This window comes from Ochotona curzoniae, unplaced genomic scaffold (genome assembly GCF_017591425.1).
Source record: "Ochotona curzoniae isolate NIBS_2020 unplaced genomic scaffold, NIBS_Ocur_1.0 patch335, whole genome shotgun sequence".
Taxonomy (NCBI): Eukaryota; Metazoa; Chordata; class Mammalia; order Lagomorpha; family Ochotonidae; genus Ochotona; species Ochotona curzoniae.
Window position 1 is genome coordinate 35,815 of NW_024466901.1, and position 17,499 is coordinate 53,313.

At 42.6% G+C, this 17,499-nt stretch overlaps 1 protein-coding gene across 1 annotated transcript; it reads left to right on the plus strand.

The window, feature by feature from the left end:
• The first annotated feature begins 8,297 nt into the window (after positions 1–8,297).
• On the plus strand, positions 8,298–10,390 carry LOC121167115 (testis-specific Y-encoded-like protein 4). The gene has a single exon (XM_040996495.1). The coding sequence runs from the start codon at positions 8,305–8,307 to the stop codon at positions 9,541–9,543; it is 1,239 nt and encodes a 412-aa protein (XP_040852429.1). The 5' UTR covers positions 8,298–8,304; the 3' UTR covers positions 9,544–10,390.
• Positions 10,391–17,499: the final 7,109 nt, after the last annotated feature.

Genomic DNA, 17,499 nt, shown 5'->3' on the forward strand with positions numbered 1-17,499 from the left:
TTTTTTTTTTTTTAACTTAAAAACTAAGAGGTCTGTCATTCTTTGATCATGAAAGTTAGCTTAAAGACATTTTGTCCTGTAAACAGTACTAACATAATTTCCCTGGGGTACTCTAGAACCTTTTTCAGCTATGGAGACACTTCTTGAACTTTCCAGCTCCTGTTTGCACCTCCCTAGTAGTCAAAAGCAGTGGATCACAAAGGGTGCTCTCTAGATAAACAACATCAGCTTCCTCTGTATCTTAGTAGAAATTCAAATTCCTGGACTCCTCGCCTGACCGACTCAAATAGAAAATCTGGAGACAGGGCCTAGATGTGGAGTTTTAATCAGTACTCCAGATGATTCTGCTATACAATTATTTTGGGAAACTATTGCCATAACACACTGCTGTTTTTGCTTTGTTTCCACTTGATTTCTCTTTCCTCAGTTTAAGTTTCATGGTGTATAAAAAAGACATTTGTTGGGCATGATGCGGTGGCCTCATGGCTAAAGTCCTTGCCTTGAACTTGCCAGGATCCCATATGGGCACCAGTTCTAATCCTGGAAGCCCTGCTTCCCATTCAGTTCCCTGCTTGTGGCCTGGGAAAGCAATCAAGGATAGCCCAATGCCTTAGCACCCTGCACCCAAGTGGGAAAGCTAGAAGAAGCTTGTAGCTCCTGGCTTCGGATTGGCGCAGCTCCGGCTGTTTCAGTCACTTGGGGAGTGAATCATCGGATGGAATACCTCGTCAGAGGATGAAAAGCGGAATGGGTTGGACCTCTCTTCTGGCCCAATTTTGCAACATGTTCCTGGGTCTGTAGATGCACTGAAGTGGACTTGGTCAGCCAATAGACCTGGAAAACATTGTCTCAACACTGAGGCAATGAAGCCAATGGCTTCTCAGAACTATCAAATGTGGGAAGCCATGCCATTGGGGCAGATGGCACAAAGGTGTAAGGACAGTGGTTCCCCTGTTGGCAAGGCCTGACGGAATGTCTCTCTAATTACCTCACTGCTGCTTCACCCCACTATATGGACACTTAGTCGCTTCTGATATTTCTTGGAATTCTCTTGAGGGTGTTGTTGCTTTTCTGCAAATGTGAAATGATTTCTGTAACTGGTTTAATACCTGAAACTGATTTTATCAATCATGTTATGGTAAAAGGGTCCAAGCAACTTAAGACAATGACACACAGCTAAAAGCATACAATAGTACAATTGAGCTCACATTGTTCCCAAATGTTATCATTATGTGCCCACTTTTGTCCTGGAACTTACCTTAAGCTGCATAATGTTCTCCTTAAGAAATGGCTTAATAATATCTTAGAAACAGATGGCAATTCTGGAGGTACAAAAAGTTTATTTACAGCCTCAAACTGTTGCATTATATTATATGATACAGTCATTTTGGTTTCCCACCATGTAAAGCAGAAAGTATATGGGGCATCTTCTACAAGGGAGATAAATGTTATGAGCCCTTAGAGGAAAATGATTTGAAACATCTACCTTATATTGACACTTATATTTAAGGAAAGAAAATAGTTCGAGGGCCCGGCACGGTGGCGCAGTGGTTAAGGTCCTCGCCTTGCACACACGGGATCCCATATGGGCGCCGGTTCTATCCCAGCAGCCCCGCTTCCCTTCCAGCTCCCTGCCTGTGGCCTGGGAAAGCAGTCGAGGACGGCCCAAAGCTTTGGGACCCTGCACCCGCGTGGGAGACCCGGAAGAGGCTCCTGGCTTTGGATTGGCATAGTATTGGCCGTTGCGCTCACTTGGGGAGTGAATCATCGGACGGAAAATCTTCTTCTCTGTCTCTCCTCTCTGTATATCCGCCTTTCCAATAAAAAAATAATAAAAATAAATCTTTAAAAAAAAAAAGAAAATAGTTCGAAGAAATCAAAAGTTTCTTGTGAAGGCCCTCCATTCATAGAAAAGCTGAGTTTTCCTGATGCTTCTCAATGCTCTTTAACAAAAGAACAAAAAACAATTGATGCTGGTTCAGTTCTGTCTCCAACCGCATAAAAAGGAGGAAAAAAACACAACTGAATTAGTACTAAGTGAAGATAATGGTAGTTAGTGTATGATTGACTATAAGATTTTTAAAGAGCCCCGCACAGTAGCCTAGCGGCTAAAGTCCTCACCTTGAATATGCCTGGACGCCATATGGGTGCTGGTTTTAATCCTGATGTAATCCCGGCAGCCCCACTTCTCCATCCAGCTCCCTGCTTGTAGCTTGGGAAAGCAGTTGAGGACAGCCCAAAGCCTTGGGATCCTGCAGGGGAGACCTGGAAGAGGCTCCTGGCTCTGAGCTTTCAATCAGTGTAGCTCCTGCTGTTGTGGTCACTTGGGGAGTGAATAAACTTCCTCTCTATCTCTCCTCTATCTGACTTAGCAATAAATATAAATCTTTTTTTAAAAAATTTTAATACAGTATCTATGATACATGCCTTTGTAAATTCCTTTCATTTATGAGTTTTAGTTTTGCGTTCTTGGTTTTTAAAGTAATCCTAGTTTAAACTTAGTGAAAATTGATTTTGGATATCCATAAATCACCTGTCACCTATGTATCATATGCGCTGCCAACCGTGGAGTTCCTGGTTTCAGCCAGGTGACTGCAGGTTTCAATGAGTAATGGTTTGCTGAGAATTTCTTTAAAATAAAATGATAATTTTTCTTGGAATTGTCTTTGTAATCATTATTTTATCTATGAAGTAAAAATCAAACATTTGGATGTTTGCTCAAAAGCTTGTGATGATTTCTGTACAAATAACCAAGGCAGCTTTTTGGAGTTGTCCATTTTGAGCACTCATCGTAATGGTCCACGTCTTAATTGTCTTCCTTCTCACCAATCCACACTTCTCACCAATCCACACACTCATGAGCGCTGAACTCAGCTGGAGCTGGTCTTAAGCAATCAAAACCATTCAAGTGACAGCTCAGAAGGCACCATTAAATGACAGTCCCCCACCCCCGGGTTCCGCTTTAATGTGACAGCAAGGAGTGGGCTCCTCCCTTTTCCTCCCTGCAGACATAGAAGGAAAAAAAAAAAACCTGAAAATCACCTTCCTCCATATGTTAAACTTCCCCATGCTATTCAGATGCCTACATGGTCATGCAGCCTTCTCAAGCATGTAAATAGTATTAGAGATAAATTTAAAATTTTTTGAAAAGGATATAAACTTCAAACAAGTAAGTCTGCTTAAAATTAGCTATTGAAAGATTTCACAGTCAATTTATTTTTTTAAAGATTTATTTTTATTTTTATTGGAAAGTCAGACATACAGAGAGGAGGAGAGAGATGGAGAAAGATCTTCTGTCCAATGATTCACTCCCCAAGTGAGTGCAACAGCTGCTGCTATGCCGATCCAGAGCCAGGATCCAGGAACTTTTTCCAAGTCTCCCACGCAGGTGCAGAGTCCCAGGGCTCTGGGCTGTCCTTCACTGCCTTCCCAGGCCACAAGCAGGGAGGTGGATGGGAAGTGGAGTTGCTGGGATTAGAACCGGCACTCATATGGGATCCCGGGGCATTCAAGGCGAGGAGTTTTGCTGTGAGGCCACGCCACTGGGCCCTCACAGTCAATTTATTTCTGTGGTATTTTATAGCATGCTTAAAGTGATTTTTAAAAATTTTAAAATCTTATTTTCATTTGAAAGGCAGAGATACACAGGTAAGGAGACACAAAGAGAGGTCTTTCATTTGCTGGTTAACTTCCCAAACGGTTGTAATGGCTGAAGCTGGGCCAGACTGAAGCCAGCAGTTTCCACATGGGTGCAGGGACCCAATGGCTTGAGACATCTGCTGCTGCTTTCCCAGGTCACAAGCAAGGAACTAGATCAGAGGGGGAGCAGCCAGGACATGACCTGGCACCCATATAGGATGCTGGCACCATAGGTGGAGGCTTAGCTTACTATACCACAGTGCCAGCCTCCAAAGGAGTATTTCATAGAAGAAAGCAAAATACTTCTGTTTGCAGAATAGTTATTTTCTTCCTGTCAACTAGAAAGAGCATGTCTACAACCATTTAAAATTAACTGTAATATATGTACATGTATTATTACTTTATCCTAATGTTTTATGGCTTTTCTGATTATTCAAATTTTATCCTACTTTCATTTCGACTCTTAATTTTTTTCACAAAGTTTTCAGTTACAGTTTATCCTACACAGATGTCTTCTTTTTGAACTTACATATATCTAGTTGCATAAAATAGTTTTACATTGATGTTACACTGCCTCCAATATAGTCTATTTAGTGTAGATAAATCTTGGCATAAACATAATAAAAATGGCCAAATCAGGGTCAATGTCACACACAGCACAGTGGATTTAATCACTGCATACAATTTGATTTGAATCCCAGCTGCTCCACTTCTGATTCGGCTCCCTGCTAACACTCCTGGGAAAGCAGTAGATGACAGTCCCTCCAACCGTGTGAGACCTGCATGTAGTTCTGGGTCATTGACGCTGGTCTGGCCTTATCCTGGGCATTGAGCCCACGTGGAGAGTGAACCTGTGCATGGGAGATCATCCTGTCTCTCCTCTCTCTTTCATTTTCTCTCCTTTTTGTTACTGCCTTTCTTCTTCTTCTTCTTCTTTTTTTTTTTTTTAAAGATTTATTTATTGATTGGAAAGTCAGATATACAGAGGAGAAGAGAGACAGAGAGGAAGATCTTCAGTCCGATGGTTCAATCCCCAAGTGACTACAATGGCTGGAGCTAAGCCAATCCGAAGCTAGGAGCCAGGAACTTTTTCTGGTTATCCCACGCAGGTGCAGGGTCCCAAGGCTTTGGGCCGTCCTCCACTGCTTTCCCAGGTCACAAGCAGGGAGCTGGTTGGGAAGTGGAGCTGCCAGGATTAGAACCGGCGCCCATATGGGATCCCGGGGCATTCAAGGAGAGGACTTTAGCCACTAGGCCACGCCGCCAGGCCCTGTTTATTGAAAGGCCCTGCCTTTCAAATAAACAATTTCTTTAAAAACGATCAAATTATGTTTATCACAGGCAATTATGACAAACACTTCACAGACATATCACTTTCATCACACTGCAAAATTTAGTACATTTTTAAAAGATTTACATTTATTTTTATTTGAAATGCAGATTTATAGAGAGAACGAGAGACAGAGGAAAAGGAAATAGATTTTCTATCCTCTGGTTCACTCGCCAAAACCCAAGCTGAGCTGATCTGAAGCCACGAGTCAGGAGTTTTCTCTGCATCTCCTATGTGGGTGCAGGGGCCAAGTGAGCTATGCTTTGCTGCTTTTGTAGGCCATAAGCAGGGAGCTGTATTGGAAGTAGAGCACAGGGGACACAAACTGGCTCTCATATAGGTTGGTGGTGCTGCAGGTGGAGGATTAGCAGGTTATGCCACAGCACCACCCCCTATTATTCATTTTATATATTAGGAAGTTGTGGCTCAGAAAGATGAAGTGATTTACCAAATCAAACAGCTGCTCAGTAATAAAACTAGAGTTAAAGTCTGATCTGATTCCAAAATGTGTGTGTATGTGTGTGTGTGCATATTTTAAAGTTTTATTTATTTAAAAGATACAGTGACAGAGACAGAGATTTTCCCTCTGTTTGTTCACGCCCCGGATGGCCACAGTAGCCAAGGATGGGCCGTACCAGGCCAAACCCAGAAACCAAGAACTGCAACCGGTCTCCAGGATCCAAACACTTGGGTCATCATCTTGCTTCCTTCCTAGGATTAAAAAATACCAAACTGACACAAGACTTCCTAATTCTTAGAATTTTTACTTTAGGGGCTGGAGCAGTAGCCTAGTGCCAATGCTCAGTGGTGGAAGCAGAACTTGGTAGCCACCATCAAAGGCCACAGGCTTCAAGTCACACAGCCTTTGTCTACATCCTGCCCCAGGGTGTCCGGAAGGAATTGGAATAAACACCTGGAGCATCCCAGATTTTCCACTTCCCATCCAGCTCCCTGCTTGTGGTCTGGGAAAACAGTGGAGGAAGGCCCAAAGCCTTGGGACCGTGCACCTATATGGGACACCCAGAAAAGGCTTCTGGCTTCGGATCAGCTCAGCTCCCACACTGTTGCAGTCAGCTTAGGGAGTGAACCAGCAGATGGAAGATCTTTCTCTCTGTATCTCCTTCTCTCTGTATATCTGCCTTTCTAATAAAAATAAATAAATCTTTAGCATTTTTTTTTTACTTTATGCTTATGGAACTTTTCAACTTCAAAAATATTTTTGTCATATATCATTTCATGGGTAAATGGCAAGTTGAACTAGCGTGTCTTGTCTGAATATTTTCTTATTTCAGGTAATTAGATGCAATTCTTGCTGTCCTTGTCTCATACATTATTGTCCAGTGGGTCTTGAATTATTCCGGTGATGATAACATTTCTTACTGGAGTGACCTAGCCCTAGAAGAGTTTTCCTTTAAGACCTTTTTTTCTAAAGATACTTAGTACCTATTGTGCAAGGTTTGATGCTGGTACTTTTTTGATTGTGGTTGAAAATGTCAAAGCTTTTCAGAGAACAAGTAAATTGTATTTCCCTTCCTCAAATGGCACTTAAAGAGCTTGCTGATTGACATTTCCAGAGGTTACAGTAGTCCAGTGAACTCATTCTTAGTGGCAGACATACTCTTGGGGACTTTGTTCTGCTGATAGCAATTGTAAGATCTCATTACAGACTAGTTATTATAAGGTTGTTAAAATATGAAAAAAAAGTGTATTAGAATTGAGGGAAATTTTTAGCGTTTCTAGAACACACACACTGGTAGTTGCAATTGCTGGGTCAGTTCTGTCTCCAGCCCTGACTCTTACAGAAACCAATGGATGCTGCAGCCCAGTCCCACCCTACCCACCACAGATTTGGCCTTCAGGTACTTACTTCATCGGAAGCTGTAGCATAGTTAGAATGACCCCCAGTAACCTTCACTAGTAGGCCCTTGCCCAGCCCTGGTTCCTGTGCTTGCCAGTATGTGTAGCAGACTGGTTCAGTCTGTCCTACATGCCATTCAGCTTCCGTATACATCATTGGATGTTCAACAAAACTGACCCAACTATCCAGCCCAGACTCATGCTAGTGGGTACCAACGCATGTCTAGCCAGGCCTACCCCAGCCCGGGGTTCTCGTGCTCACCAGTGGGCGTTGCAACCCATCAGAGAGGTGCCCACATTTTCCCTACTGGACCTACTACCAGTCCTGGATCTTTCATTCTTCAGGTGATTCTGCAGTCTAGCTTGACAGTATTTGCCTCCAGTCACAGCACTTGCCAACTGATGCTGTGGCGAAGTCTAATGGGCCTGTATTTACTCTTGCTAATGCAGGCATTCACTTATGGATGCATGCACCAGTGGATATGGTCATTTCGCCCAGCCTGGATTTCCCCCCAACCCAGTTTATATGCAGGCCAACAATTGTTGTAGCTCTTCCCAACCTGGTCTGGCCCCCATCCCAGTTCTTACACTTGCCAGTGGGAGCACTGGCCCAGCAGAGGAGCCCTTGTAGCCTTCCTTCTGGGACTGGGTCCCTCCCCCCGGGTCTCACGTGTGCTGGTGGCACTGTGGCACAGTCTCACATGGCCCACCTCACCTTGGCATTCACCGGTGGGTGCTGCAGCCTAGCCTAGCCCAGTCAGCTCCCAGTCCTAGCCCTAATATGAATTGGCACAGTTAAAAGTGCAGAGGAAATATTATTCAATTGCTTTGTAGACGATAAGCAAAATATATAAAGGTTAAAATGTGTAAGGAGGTCGAAATAATCTATTGTTGTCTCGTTTCACTGCTGAGAGGTTGAAAATCCGTAGCATTTAACGCAGCCCCACTTCAATTCAGAAGTCACTCTGCTCATCTTTGTGCATTGGTAATGGCCATGAATGTGTGCCTTGAAGAAAGAAGGGCCGTGAGTTGTGAATCCGCTTCGCTGTTCAGAAGAGGCACTATGAACCCATCTAAACAGACAATAACTAACCCTTATTTTTAATAAATATTTTAATACGTTAGGTGCTTTAGCATTTCACTTGGGGGTTTTAATAAAACCCACAGTAGCCTTCTCAGATGCTTGAATGCGAGTACATCCACTTACGTCAGTCAGATTTCTTTTTCGGAATAATGAATTCCTAACATTTTCTAAGGAGAAGACAAAGGATTATGCTTGATTGACAAGCATCATCCCTGGCGCAGCGAGCTCCGGCTCTCGCGCGACGGCGAACGCCCCCGCCCTGACGTTCCCGGTTGCCATGGCAGCAGGCGCCGAGCAGAGGAGAAGGGGTGGTGCTAGGTGCAGATCCCGGCGGAGCGCTGCTGCTGCAGAGGACACGGAGCGCTCCTCTGCCGCTGGTCTGCCTTCTCCCAAAATGAGCGGCCTCGAAGGCGGCAACAAGCTCGCGCTCTCCGAGACTCCCGGCCTCGCTGCTCCCGAGCACGCCCCAGGAGATTCGGACCTAAGCCAGTGCCAGGGGCTCCGTGCAGAGACCGAAGAGACACCGGCCATGGCGGATGCAGGTGGGGTCGGTCTGGAAACCGCCGCAGAGGAAGGTACACCCCGGGATGCCGTGGACTGCGGTCCTGCGCTCAGCCCGATCGCTGCGAACCACGGCGGTGCGGCGAGCAAAGCGGCACAGGGAGATGCTACGTCCCCCACGCAGGGCTCCGAAGCCGCCTGTGCCTCCATGGCAGCAGACAACAGCCAGAAAAATGGCTGTCAGCCTGGAGAGCCGCGCAGCCCAGCTGGGCAGAAGGCTCTAGAAGCCAGCGGCGCAGGGGGGTTGGGGTCTTTGGTGATCTCTGGGGCCAAAGCCAAAGAGATGACGACTAAGAAGTGCGCCATCACTGTGGCAGCAGAGAAGGAGGGAGAAGCTGAGGCGGGGATGGAGAAGAAAGCTGCACCGAAGGAAAAGAAGGTGGTGGGAGGAGTGAAAGAGGAGGCGCGGCCCAGGGCTCCGAAGATCAATAATTGCATGGACTCGCTGGAGGCCATTGATCAGGAGCTCTCTAACGTCAATGCCCAGGCTGACAGGGCCTTTCTTCAGCTGGAGCGCAAGTTTGGCCGAATGCGAAGACTTCATATGCAGCGCAGGAGCTTCATTATCCAAAATATCCCGGGGTTCTGGGTCACTGCCTTTCGGAACCACCCGCAGCTGTCGCCTATGATCAGTGGCCAAGATGAAGACATGATGAGGTACATGATTAATTTGGAAGTGGAGGAGCTTAAACATCCCAGAGCAGGCTGCAAATTCAAGTTCATCTTTCAGAGCAACCCCTACTTCCGAAATGAGGGGCTGGTCAAGGAGTATGAGCGCAGATCCTCTGGCCGGGTAGTGTCTCTGTCCACTCCGATCCGCTGGCACCGAGGCCAAGACCCCCAGGCTCAGATCCACAGGAACCGGGAAGGGAACACGATCCCCAGCTTCTTCAACTGGTTCTCCGATCATAGCCTCCTCGAATTCGACAGGATTGCTGAGATTATCAAAGGAGAACTGTGGTCCAATCCCCTCCAATACTACCTGATGGGTGACGGAGCCCGCCGAGGAATTCGAGGCCCACCAAGGCAGCCCGTGGAAAGCCCCAGGGCCTTCAGGTTCCAGTCCGGCTAATCTCTGCCCTCCTCAGAAGCTCCTGCACAAGTTTCCTTACCATCTCCTCCTGGACTTAACGCTTGACCAATAGCATGCAGTCTTCTCTCTGCCTTCTCTTCATACTGGATCACTGTGTCCTCTGGACTTTCCGAATCTTCAACAGATTGTGCTTAGGTGCCTGTGCTCGTCTCCTTCTGGGCCTTCATGCTCTTCTGCGTAGTGTTACTGTTCCAGGTGCATGGCCTCCTTCTGATGCTTCTATGACAAGCTCATGATGCTGTAGATGCGTATTGTCTTTGCATGGCTTGAGCCCTGTCTGGGACTATGGTCGTCTTGTAGTTATCTAAGTGGTTCTCTCCTACAAGAAAGCTTGATCCATTTTGAAAAATAACTATCTGGGCTTCATACTTCATGCTGCTGTGCTCCTGATAATTCATATGCTTAAGGCATGCTCTGATTTGCACCACCACAAGATGAGAAACTGATATCCCAATTCAGCCATCAACTGAACTGGACATTCCAGGCTACCACTGACTGGATGCCAGGTGCCTCCCAGAGCTTAGGCCATCTACCATGCTGGTTATTTGGCAGAACAAGCAGGTGGCTGGTGGGTGACTGCTAGGTATGAGAATTAAGTAACAGAGAAGAGGCATTTCTGTGTTACAACCTGGACTTTTCCCTTTGATGACTCTGCTTTGGGACCAGCTACTGGTGAGTATGAAGGTCTGTGTTGGAGCTCACCCCTACTTGCTAGGCACAGTTCACTAATGTCTGCCTGGAGAGCTATCTGTGGTTCATTCCCAGACACATGCAGGAAACCCACACCAGCACCCCCTCGCCCCTTTAGACAGATTGGTCTGGCCTAAGTAACAAGCCAACCCAATTCAAGGCCGGCCGGGTCAGACCTCTCCCAGCATTTAGCTTTACTGATCTCTGACCAACAAACTATGGTTAATCTGGACAATTCAGATTACCACAGCCCCTAGTCACTCTCCCATTACCATCCTGAACATGGCAGAAGTTATCAGGATTGTGGGGTACTGAAGAGATGGTTATTTTCTGGAATGTGGTGTTTCTTAATCCTCTTAGGTTAAGCTCATTCTTTCCCTGTTTCTTGAGCAATTCAGGAAACAAAACTGCCCAGCCATCTTTCTGTTTAACCTCTGGGGTTGCGTCCAGAGAAGGGTACTGTGAAACAGACTCCAGATCTCCTATTGCCCTCATCCCCCTACATCGTTTACTTTAAAGGTGTGGAAAGTTTCAGAGAGATCTGTAATTATTTAAGGGCGATGTTCTTTTAGGCTAACCTTGACATACCCAGCCCCCTCCAATTCTTCCCAAACCCCTGTGTTTCTTTAGTTTGAGAAGCTGAGGCGAGGAAGAGAGGGGTTCAGGACAGGCCTCAAAACAAGATATAACCGGAAGCGACCAGAATTTAGTTTCCTTCCACTTTCGAAAGATGATGATTCTTTCTTGGTCCTTGGACTTCTCAGAAATGGTCCCAGAGTTGGATCTTGTAGGTCACCCTGTTCTCTGTACTGTTTTACTACTGCTCTGTTGTCCCATGGGCCTCAACTGCCTGGTTGCCTTGGTCCTCAGTTTCCAGTTCTGCATTTCCTCTCAGCTTTTGCTTTAACAAAGAAAGGGCTGCCTTTGGCTGAGATGTCCTATGACATCTGTCAATTTCCAGGGTAAGTTCCAATGAGTGGGGCAGTGGTGGTGTTAGGGCTGTGTTAGGTGAGCTTAAGGTGTTGCTGATGGCCACCCATTGTCCTTTTCCTTTCCTTTTTCGAGGCTTTGCTCTGAGTCTTTGAAGGTTTATAAGACAAAAGTCACAAGCAGTGGAAAGGATGCCTTAGATGGGGGAAACTAAGTAAAGACCCAGAAGTAGAAATCCCTTTGTGGAGTGGGCTTGCAAAGGCCAGTTGAAAAAGCAAACGTAGGATCAGAGGGAGGAGGGGAGGTCCGTTAGGATACAGATAAGAGAATCAAGGCTTGGGGTTTAAATGAGATGTTTACAGGAAGATTTTTCTCCAGTGTTTCCTAACTCTTCAGATTTGCGAATGTATCTAGATTCTTCTCTCTACTGTTCTAGGAGTGACCTTTGTATATGTGGAGGATTAACGCTATATGCTCCTTAATTCATTTTGCATAAAATTGTTCCTTTCTCCATTACAGCTTAATGACAGATTTGATGTTTACATGTCTACTTCTCTTGTAATTGAGAACATGTACAAAAATACGTTTCGTGTCCTGTGAAGTTTGAAGACTTCTTGAATATTCTGTAGATTAGCTTGTTCTGGTCTCTGTTCATATATAACTTTGGTCTTAGAAATAAAACTTGAATATTGTGATCTTTGAAGAGTCAAAAATTTTTCAATTGTTGCTAAGTCTTGTGAAAGTGGTCTTAAACTGAAAAATACAACTTTGTGTCTCACTTGACATTTCTTGCCCTAGTTATAATGTACTTGTATGTTTCCTAACCAGTTTAAATACTAGTAGAATTACTCTCAACAAGGATAATTAGTATTTTGTCTTCTATGTGCTTGAAGGAAAAATGTCACTACTGTACTTCTTTTCACCAAAAATAAAGATAAATGCAAAAGTTCTGTGTTGTCTAGTTTAATATAAAAATTGGAACATCACTGAAATTATCAAATGGTCTCAGTAACTATTGTCCTGACAGTTTGACAAGGAAAAAAATAAGCACACAGCTAACACATAATTTTTTGCTTAAGACATGGTAAATAGGAAATTCAACCTCAAGTATATGCTGATAAATATTTCCTATAAACATAGGTTTTGGTGGTAACTGAAGCACTATATATTGATTTTCTAACAAAATACAGTTTTTAGGAAAAAACTTCTATGTGCCATCCTTATCATGGTCTTCTTATGAGCTTAACAGACTTTTAGAAAATTAATCATTCTGTATTCTGTCTATGAGTGCACTTCAATCCTTTCCCTGCAACTACATGCTTTTAAAGGAAAAAAAAAAGTATGCCTGAAATATGAAAATCTATGAACAGATGACATGAGCTGTCACAACTTCAGTTTCTACTAAGGATACCTCTGCCCAGCAGTGGTCACTTCAGACTAGGGGAGGAGCACTTTGGCGTTGTCTGTATTAGCAAGGGCTGCAATGTGTTTTTGAAAGGAATAATCAAATGTTTTTACCAGGCCAAGTAAACATTTGACATAAATGGGCAAAATTTCTATTTTCAGAAACTTAAAAGTATATAAGCACAGTTAAACATACTTGTTGTCTCTTTTGGTACAATTCTCACTTGCAGATTCTTGCTGAGGTATAACTGTGTCTAACCCTGAACAGTTCATTTAAAGAGCTAGGTTTCATTTTACAAACTATATACCTAGCTTAATCCTAAATTCCTGCTACAGCGTTTATATTTTCACTGCAGTGACTGACTCTCAGTCACCTGCTTAAAGCTTCATCTTTTTTCTGTTATTTCCCTGTCCCTCGGTTAATTTAGTCTAATAGGTTGGTGCTACTTGTTACAAGCTGGCATCATTCCTGTTGTTTAGTCTAATAAAACTAGTCGTTAAATTAGATACCACATGGGTTTCACTTACCAAGCAGTTCATTCTAAATCTTGTTGCACTTTTCTGCTTGTCATGTCGGTTTTTTAAAAGATTCATTTTTTATTAGAAAGTTATATACACAGAGAGGAGGAGAGCAAGAGAGAAAGATATTCCATCTGATGATTCACTCCCCAAGTGGCTGCAACAGCTGGACCTGTGTTGATCTGAAGTCAGGAACCTGGAGACTCTAACTGGGTATCCCATGCGAATTAGGGTCCCAAGGCTTTGGGCTGTCCTTGACTGCTTTCCCAGGCCACAGGCAGGGAGATGGATGGGAAGTGGGGCCAGAGGGACTAGATTGGTGCCCATATGGAATCCTGGCAAGTGCATTGTGAGGACCTTAGCTGCTAGGCCACCACACCGGGCCTATCATGTCAGTTTTTAAACATTTTTCTATTTGAGAGGCAAAACGTGAGTCATTCAACTGGTTCACTGCTGACAATGTTTGCAACTGGTTGGTACCAGGAGTGTAAGCACTCAACTCAGGTTTCCCACTTGGATAGGAGAGACCCAACCATCTCAGCCATGACCTGCTGCCTCCTACGGTCTGCATTAGCAAAGCCAGGACCCATATCAAACTGTTATCCTCTGGAATGAGATAAGGGCTCTCTCAAACACTAGGGAAAGACTTGGCAACTCTTGTCAGCTCTTGATTCTAATAATTTTATATGAAAACCCCCCAATCAGTTAAAAGCTTCTCATTCTCTGGTCACCAAAGAAATATTGTTTTTGTCTGCTGAGGCCATACAGCCCTGTTGAGTAACCACATTTTAGAATTTCCCTTTTCCTCACATAATAATGGCTTTGATGATTTTATTTTCCATTTCTGTGCATTCAGCTTAATCATAAGAACTATAGGGAATTAGACATTTCTACCAAATTTAAAGAATAAAGAATTGCTTTTAGTAGACTAATTTATTGCTTTATTAAATTTTGGCTTTTACCAAGAATGCATAAAAGCTATGTTATCAAGAAAGTAAACAAAACAAAACAAAACACTTTGAAAAAGAGTTCCAAACAGGTGAATGGATAAGAACTTGATTTCCAGGGCTGGCACTGTAGCATAGTAGGCCAACCTTCTGCCTGTGGTGCCAGGTGGGGATGCTGGTTTGAGTCCCAGCTGCTTGACTTCCGATCCAGATCCCCTGCTTGTGGCCTGGGAAATCAGAGGAGAATGATTTGGATTGGAGAATGATTGGATGCTGCAGCTGCACCAACGTGAGAGACCTAGAGAAGGCTACTGGCTTCTGATTGGCTCAGCTCTGGACACTGAGGTCATGTGAGTGACCCAGGAGATAGAAGATGTTTGCCTCAGTTTCTCTGTAACTCTGCCTTTCAGATAAGTAGATTAAAAACAAATGAACCCCAAAACTCCTGGATTATCAAGATGCCTATGCACTGCCGCTCTTGACATTCTAAGTAAGGCCCTAATTTTTCTACAGATGGAGTTTCAGTGCTTTTCCATTTTGGTTACCTCAGCACCTGCAAAGGAAACTAGTAACTTCTCAAGGTGAACATCTGAACCTGAACACAAATAGTAAGCCTGCCTATTGGCTAACGTCCAAGAACTCACTGCACATTTTAGGGCTAATGTGATTCTTGGATCTTTATTTCACTCTCTCAGCTATTATAATACTTGTTTTAATATTGGGCTAAATCATACATTACTTTAGGACACAAATACGTTTTTATTTTTAATCTGATATGTCCTAGGCATGTTACGACTGTCAAAGTGTGGTTGTAGACTCAGATTTTGGTGAGTATAGATCCAGTGTAGATCTTACATGTCTGTCAACTAGTAGTACAAGTCAGGGTTGGCTCACACGGTGAGATAGACCACCATTTGTGATTCAAGCATCCCACATTAGAGTGCAGTTTGGAATCCTGGCTGCTCCACTTCAAATCCAACTCCCTGCTAATGCACCCAGGAAAACAGTGGATGCTGGCTCAAGTACTTGGGCTTCAGCTGCCTGGCTGAGAGATGTGGATGGAATGCTTGCCTCCTGGTTTCAGCCTGGCCTAGCCAAAGCAATTGTGGACATTTGGGGAGTGAACTAATCGATGGAATATCTCTATTTCAAATAATTAAACACATCCTAAAAACACAATTCCAAGTTGAGCTTACATGAAGACTATCCCTTGGTAACCACGTGGCTCTGAGCAAATATTTAACCTCTGAATTTCAGTTTCCTCATCTGTAAAACTTACATGGTAACTATAGGGAGTAAACACAATAATGTATATATAGTACCTATGGTGAAGAGTCAGCATTCATTACTTCTATGTTAATATTTCTGAGGATAGTTCCAGAAACCAAGAGAAATGTTTCTGAATTAATTCAGTATGAACCAAACCATGCCCAGGACAGCAGCTGGACCATATTGGATGTTTTTTGGCATGCTTTCATGGCTTTGGTAACAGTAGTCAAGTGTATAAAACATTTTGCACTGATAATCTGTGCTCGAGAGTTTAACCAAAGATAAGGTAATGTTACTACAGCATCATTTATAGAGAGCCATCCATGGGATTCTAACATGTAGTCAAGTTTATTATACCCAGAGAGTTAGTTTGATATTTTATTTTAGGTTGGGTTGTTATTCAAAATAATTCACTAAAAGTACATGTGTGGTGATATGTCATTCATATATATATATATACACACACACACATGCACACATATAATTGTTGGATATAAGTGTTAGTGGGTAAATAGTACATTTCAATTTATTGACTGACATTCAGAAGTACTTGAATTTAAATTGCAGTTCATGGTACAGTGAAAGTTTCAGCTACTTCAATATTCTAAACAGCAAACTCTGCCAAAGTAATTGGTCATTCAGGTCTTCCCTCTGTGTGATCAAGAGTGGCCAAAAAGAGAAATCTCAGCTCTTTACCATTTATTAAGGTATCTTTTAGATGTTGAATATTTGTCTGTGTGTTAATACTAAGTTTTCTGCCCAGTTACATAACTTTTCTTCATATATTATAAAAATTCTTTTTGTAGTGTCACTTTTTGAAGATTATTTTTACTCTTCATATACAATTAGAAACAAAGTCATGTTTTAGAATAAAAAACAAAATAAAAAAATACAAACGCAGTTAGTTTTAAAAAATTTTTTTATTGTTTTTTGATACAGTTTAGTTGGCGCTGGGATCTCCCTTCCCACTCCCCCAAGTTAATCCAGTTAGTTTCTAAAAACAACATTCATTAGAAGAAGCAGAGATATGTCAGAAAGTTGCAAGGAAACTTAGAAATAAACTCTAGCTTTTTTCTTTTTTACATCATGGAAAAAAGTGGCCAAATTAAATGGTAGCTTTTTCAAGTCTTCAGGCAGGTACTGACAAAAGTAGAACTTCTGACCCGAGTTTAAAAAAAAAAATGTCTACTCCTCAATGGCTACACTTATTTGGGACTCTCATATTTCATATTCAGAGTAGTTGATAAACACTGAAAGAATACTTTGCCATTGAAGCAATAAACATAAATAAATAAGAAAAATAACTATTTTGAAACAAAATCAAGTGTCTATTTAAAAGACACAGGAAAATGACATCTTTTACTAAGCTCAAAGTCTGATGATGTATGCTAATTATAATATTACAATGACAGTAGATCAATGCCAAATATATCACCATATATCTACAGATAGATACAAAACAAAGCTACTTGGATGAAAAAATTCTCTTTTGCCCTACCCTGAGAAACTCATCCCCACAAGTATGTTTGGGATATAAATGATCATTTTAAATACTATCTGGCTCCAAATATCTACTAGTGTCTATACACAGCAGATAGAACACAACAATTCTGGATTACAGTATATCTCTAAATCTTCTTATAGTAATTTTTATCAACCAGTTTATTCATTATCATCCTCTGTAGAAAAATTTAGCCCAACCATAAACTTTTAATATTAGAGTTCCTCCCAAAGATTAAAAACTGATACAGAATAAAATTGTAGAGCATGGGTTCACTTTTAGAAGGTTACAATACAATGTATTATTTAATATTGCTTTTCATATCAACAGCCAATTTTTGCCTCATTTGAGCATACATGCCATGAAGTTATTAAGAATTGATTAAATAATCTTTAGCATTATGGGGGAGCAGGAATCTAAGAGATGAGAATAGGCTAAGATAATGGCTTCAGTACCATGTCTGTGCCATACTATCATCTCAGAGATCATGTCTCTAGTTCCTTGTTTTGGAAAACACAGGAACAACATAAAACCTAATAGCTGGGAGAAATAAATCAGCTCATTGGACTCAGCGGATATAAACTGAAGGAACCAATATAGATCAGCTGTTCTCAACTATGGCTGCTCTTTCCTGGGACATTGAAAAGATGTACATCAATATTCAGCTACTATCTA

Excerpts from the sequence above, each read along its gene's own strand:
- LOC121167115 (XM_040996495.1), top strand. The coding sequence starts at position 8,305 with ATGAGCGGCCTCGAAGGCGGCAACAAGCTCGCGCTCTCCGAGACTCCC.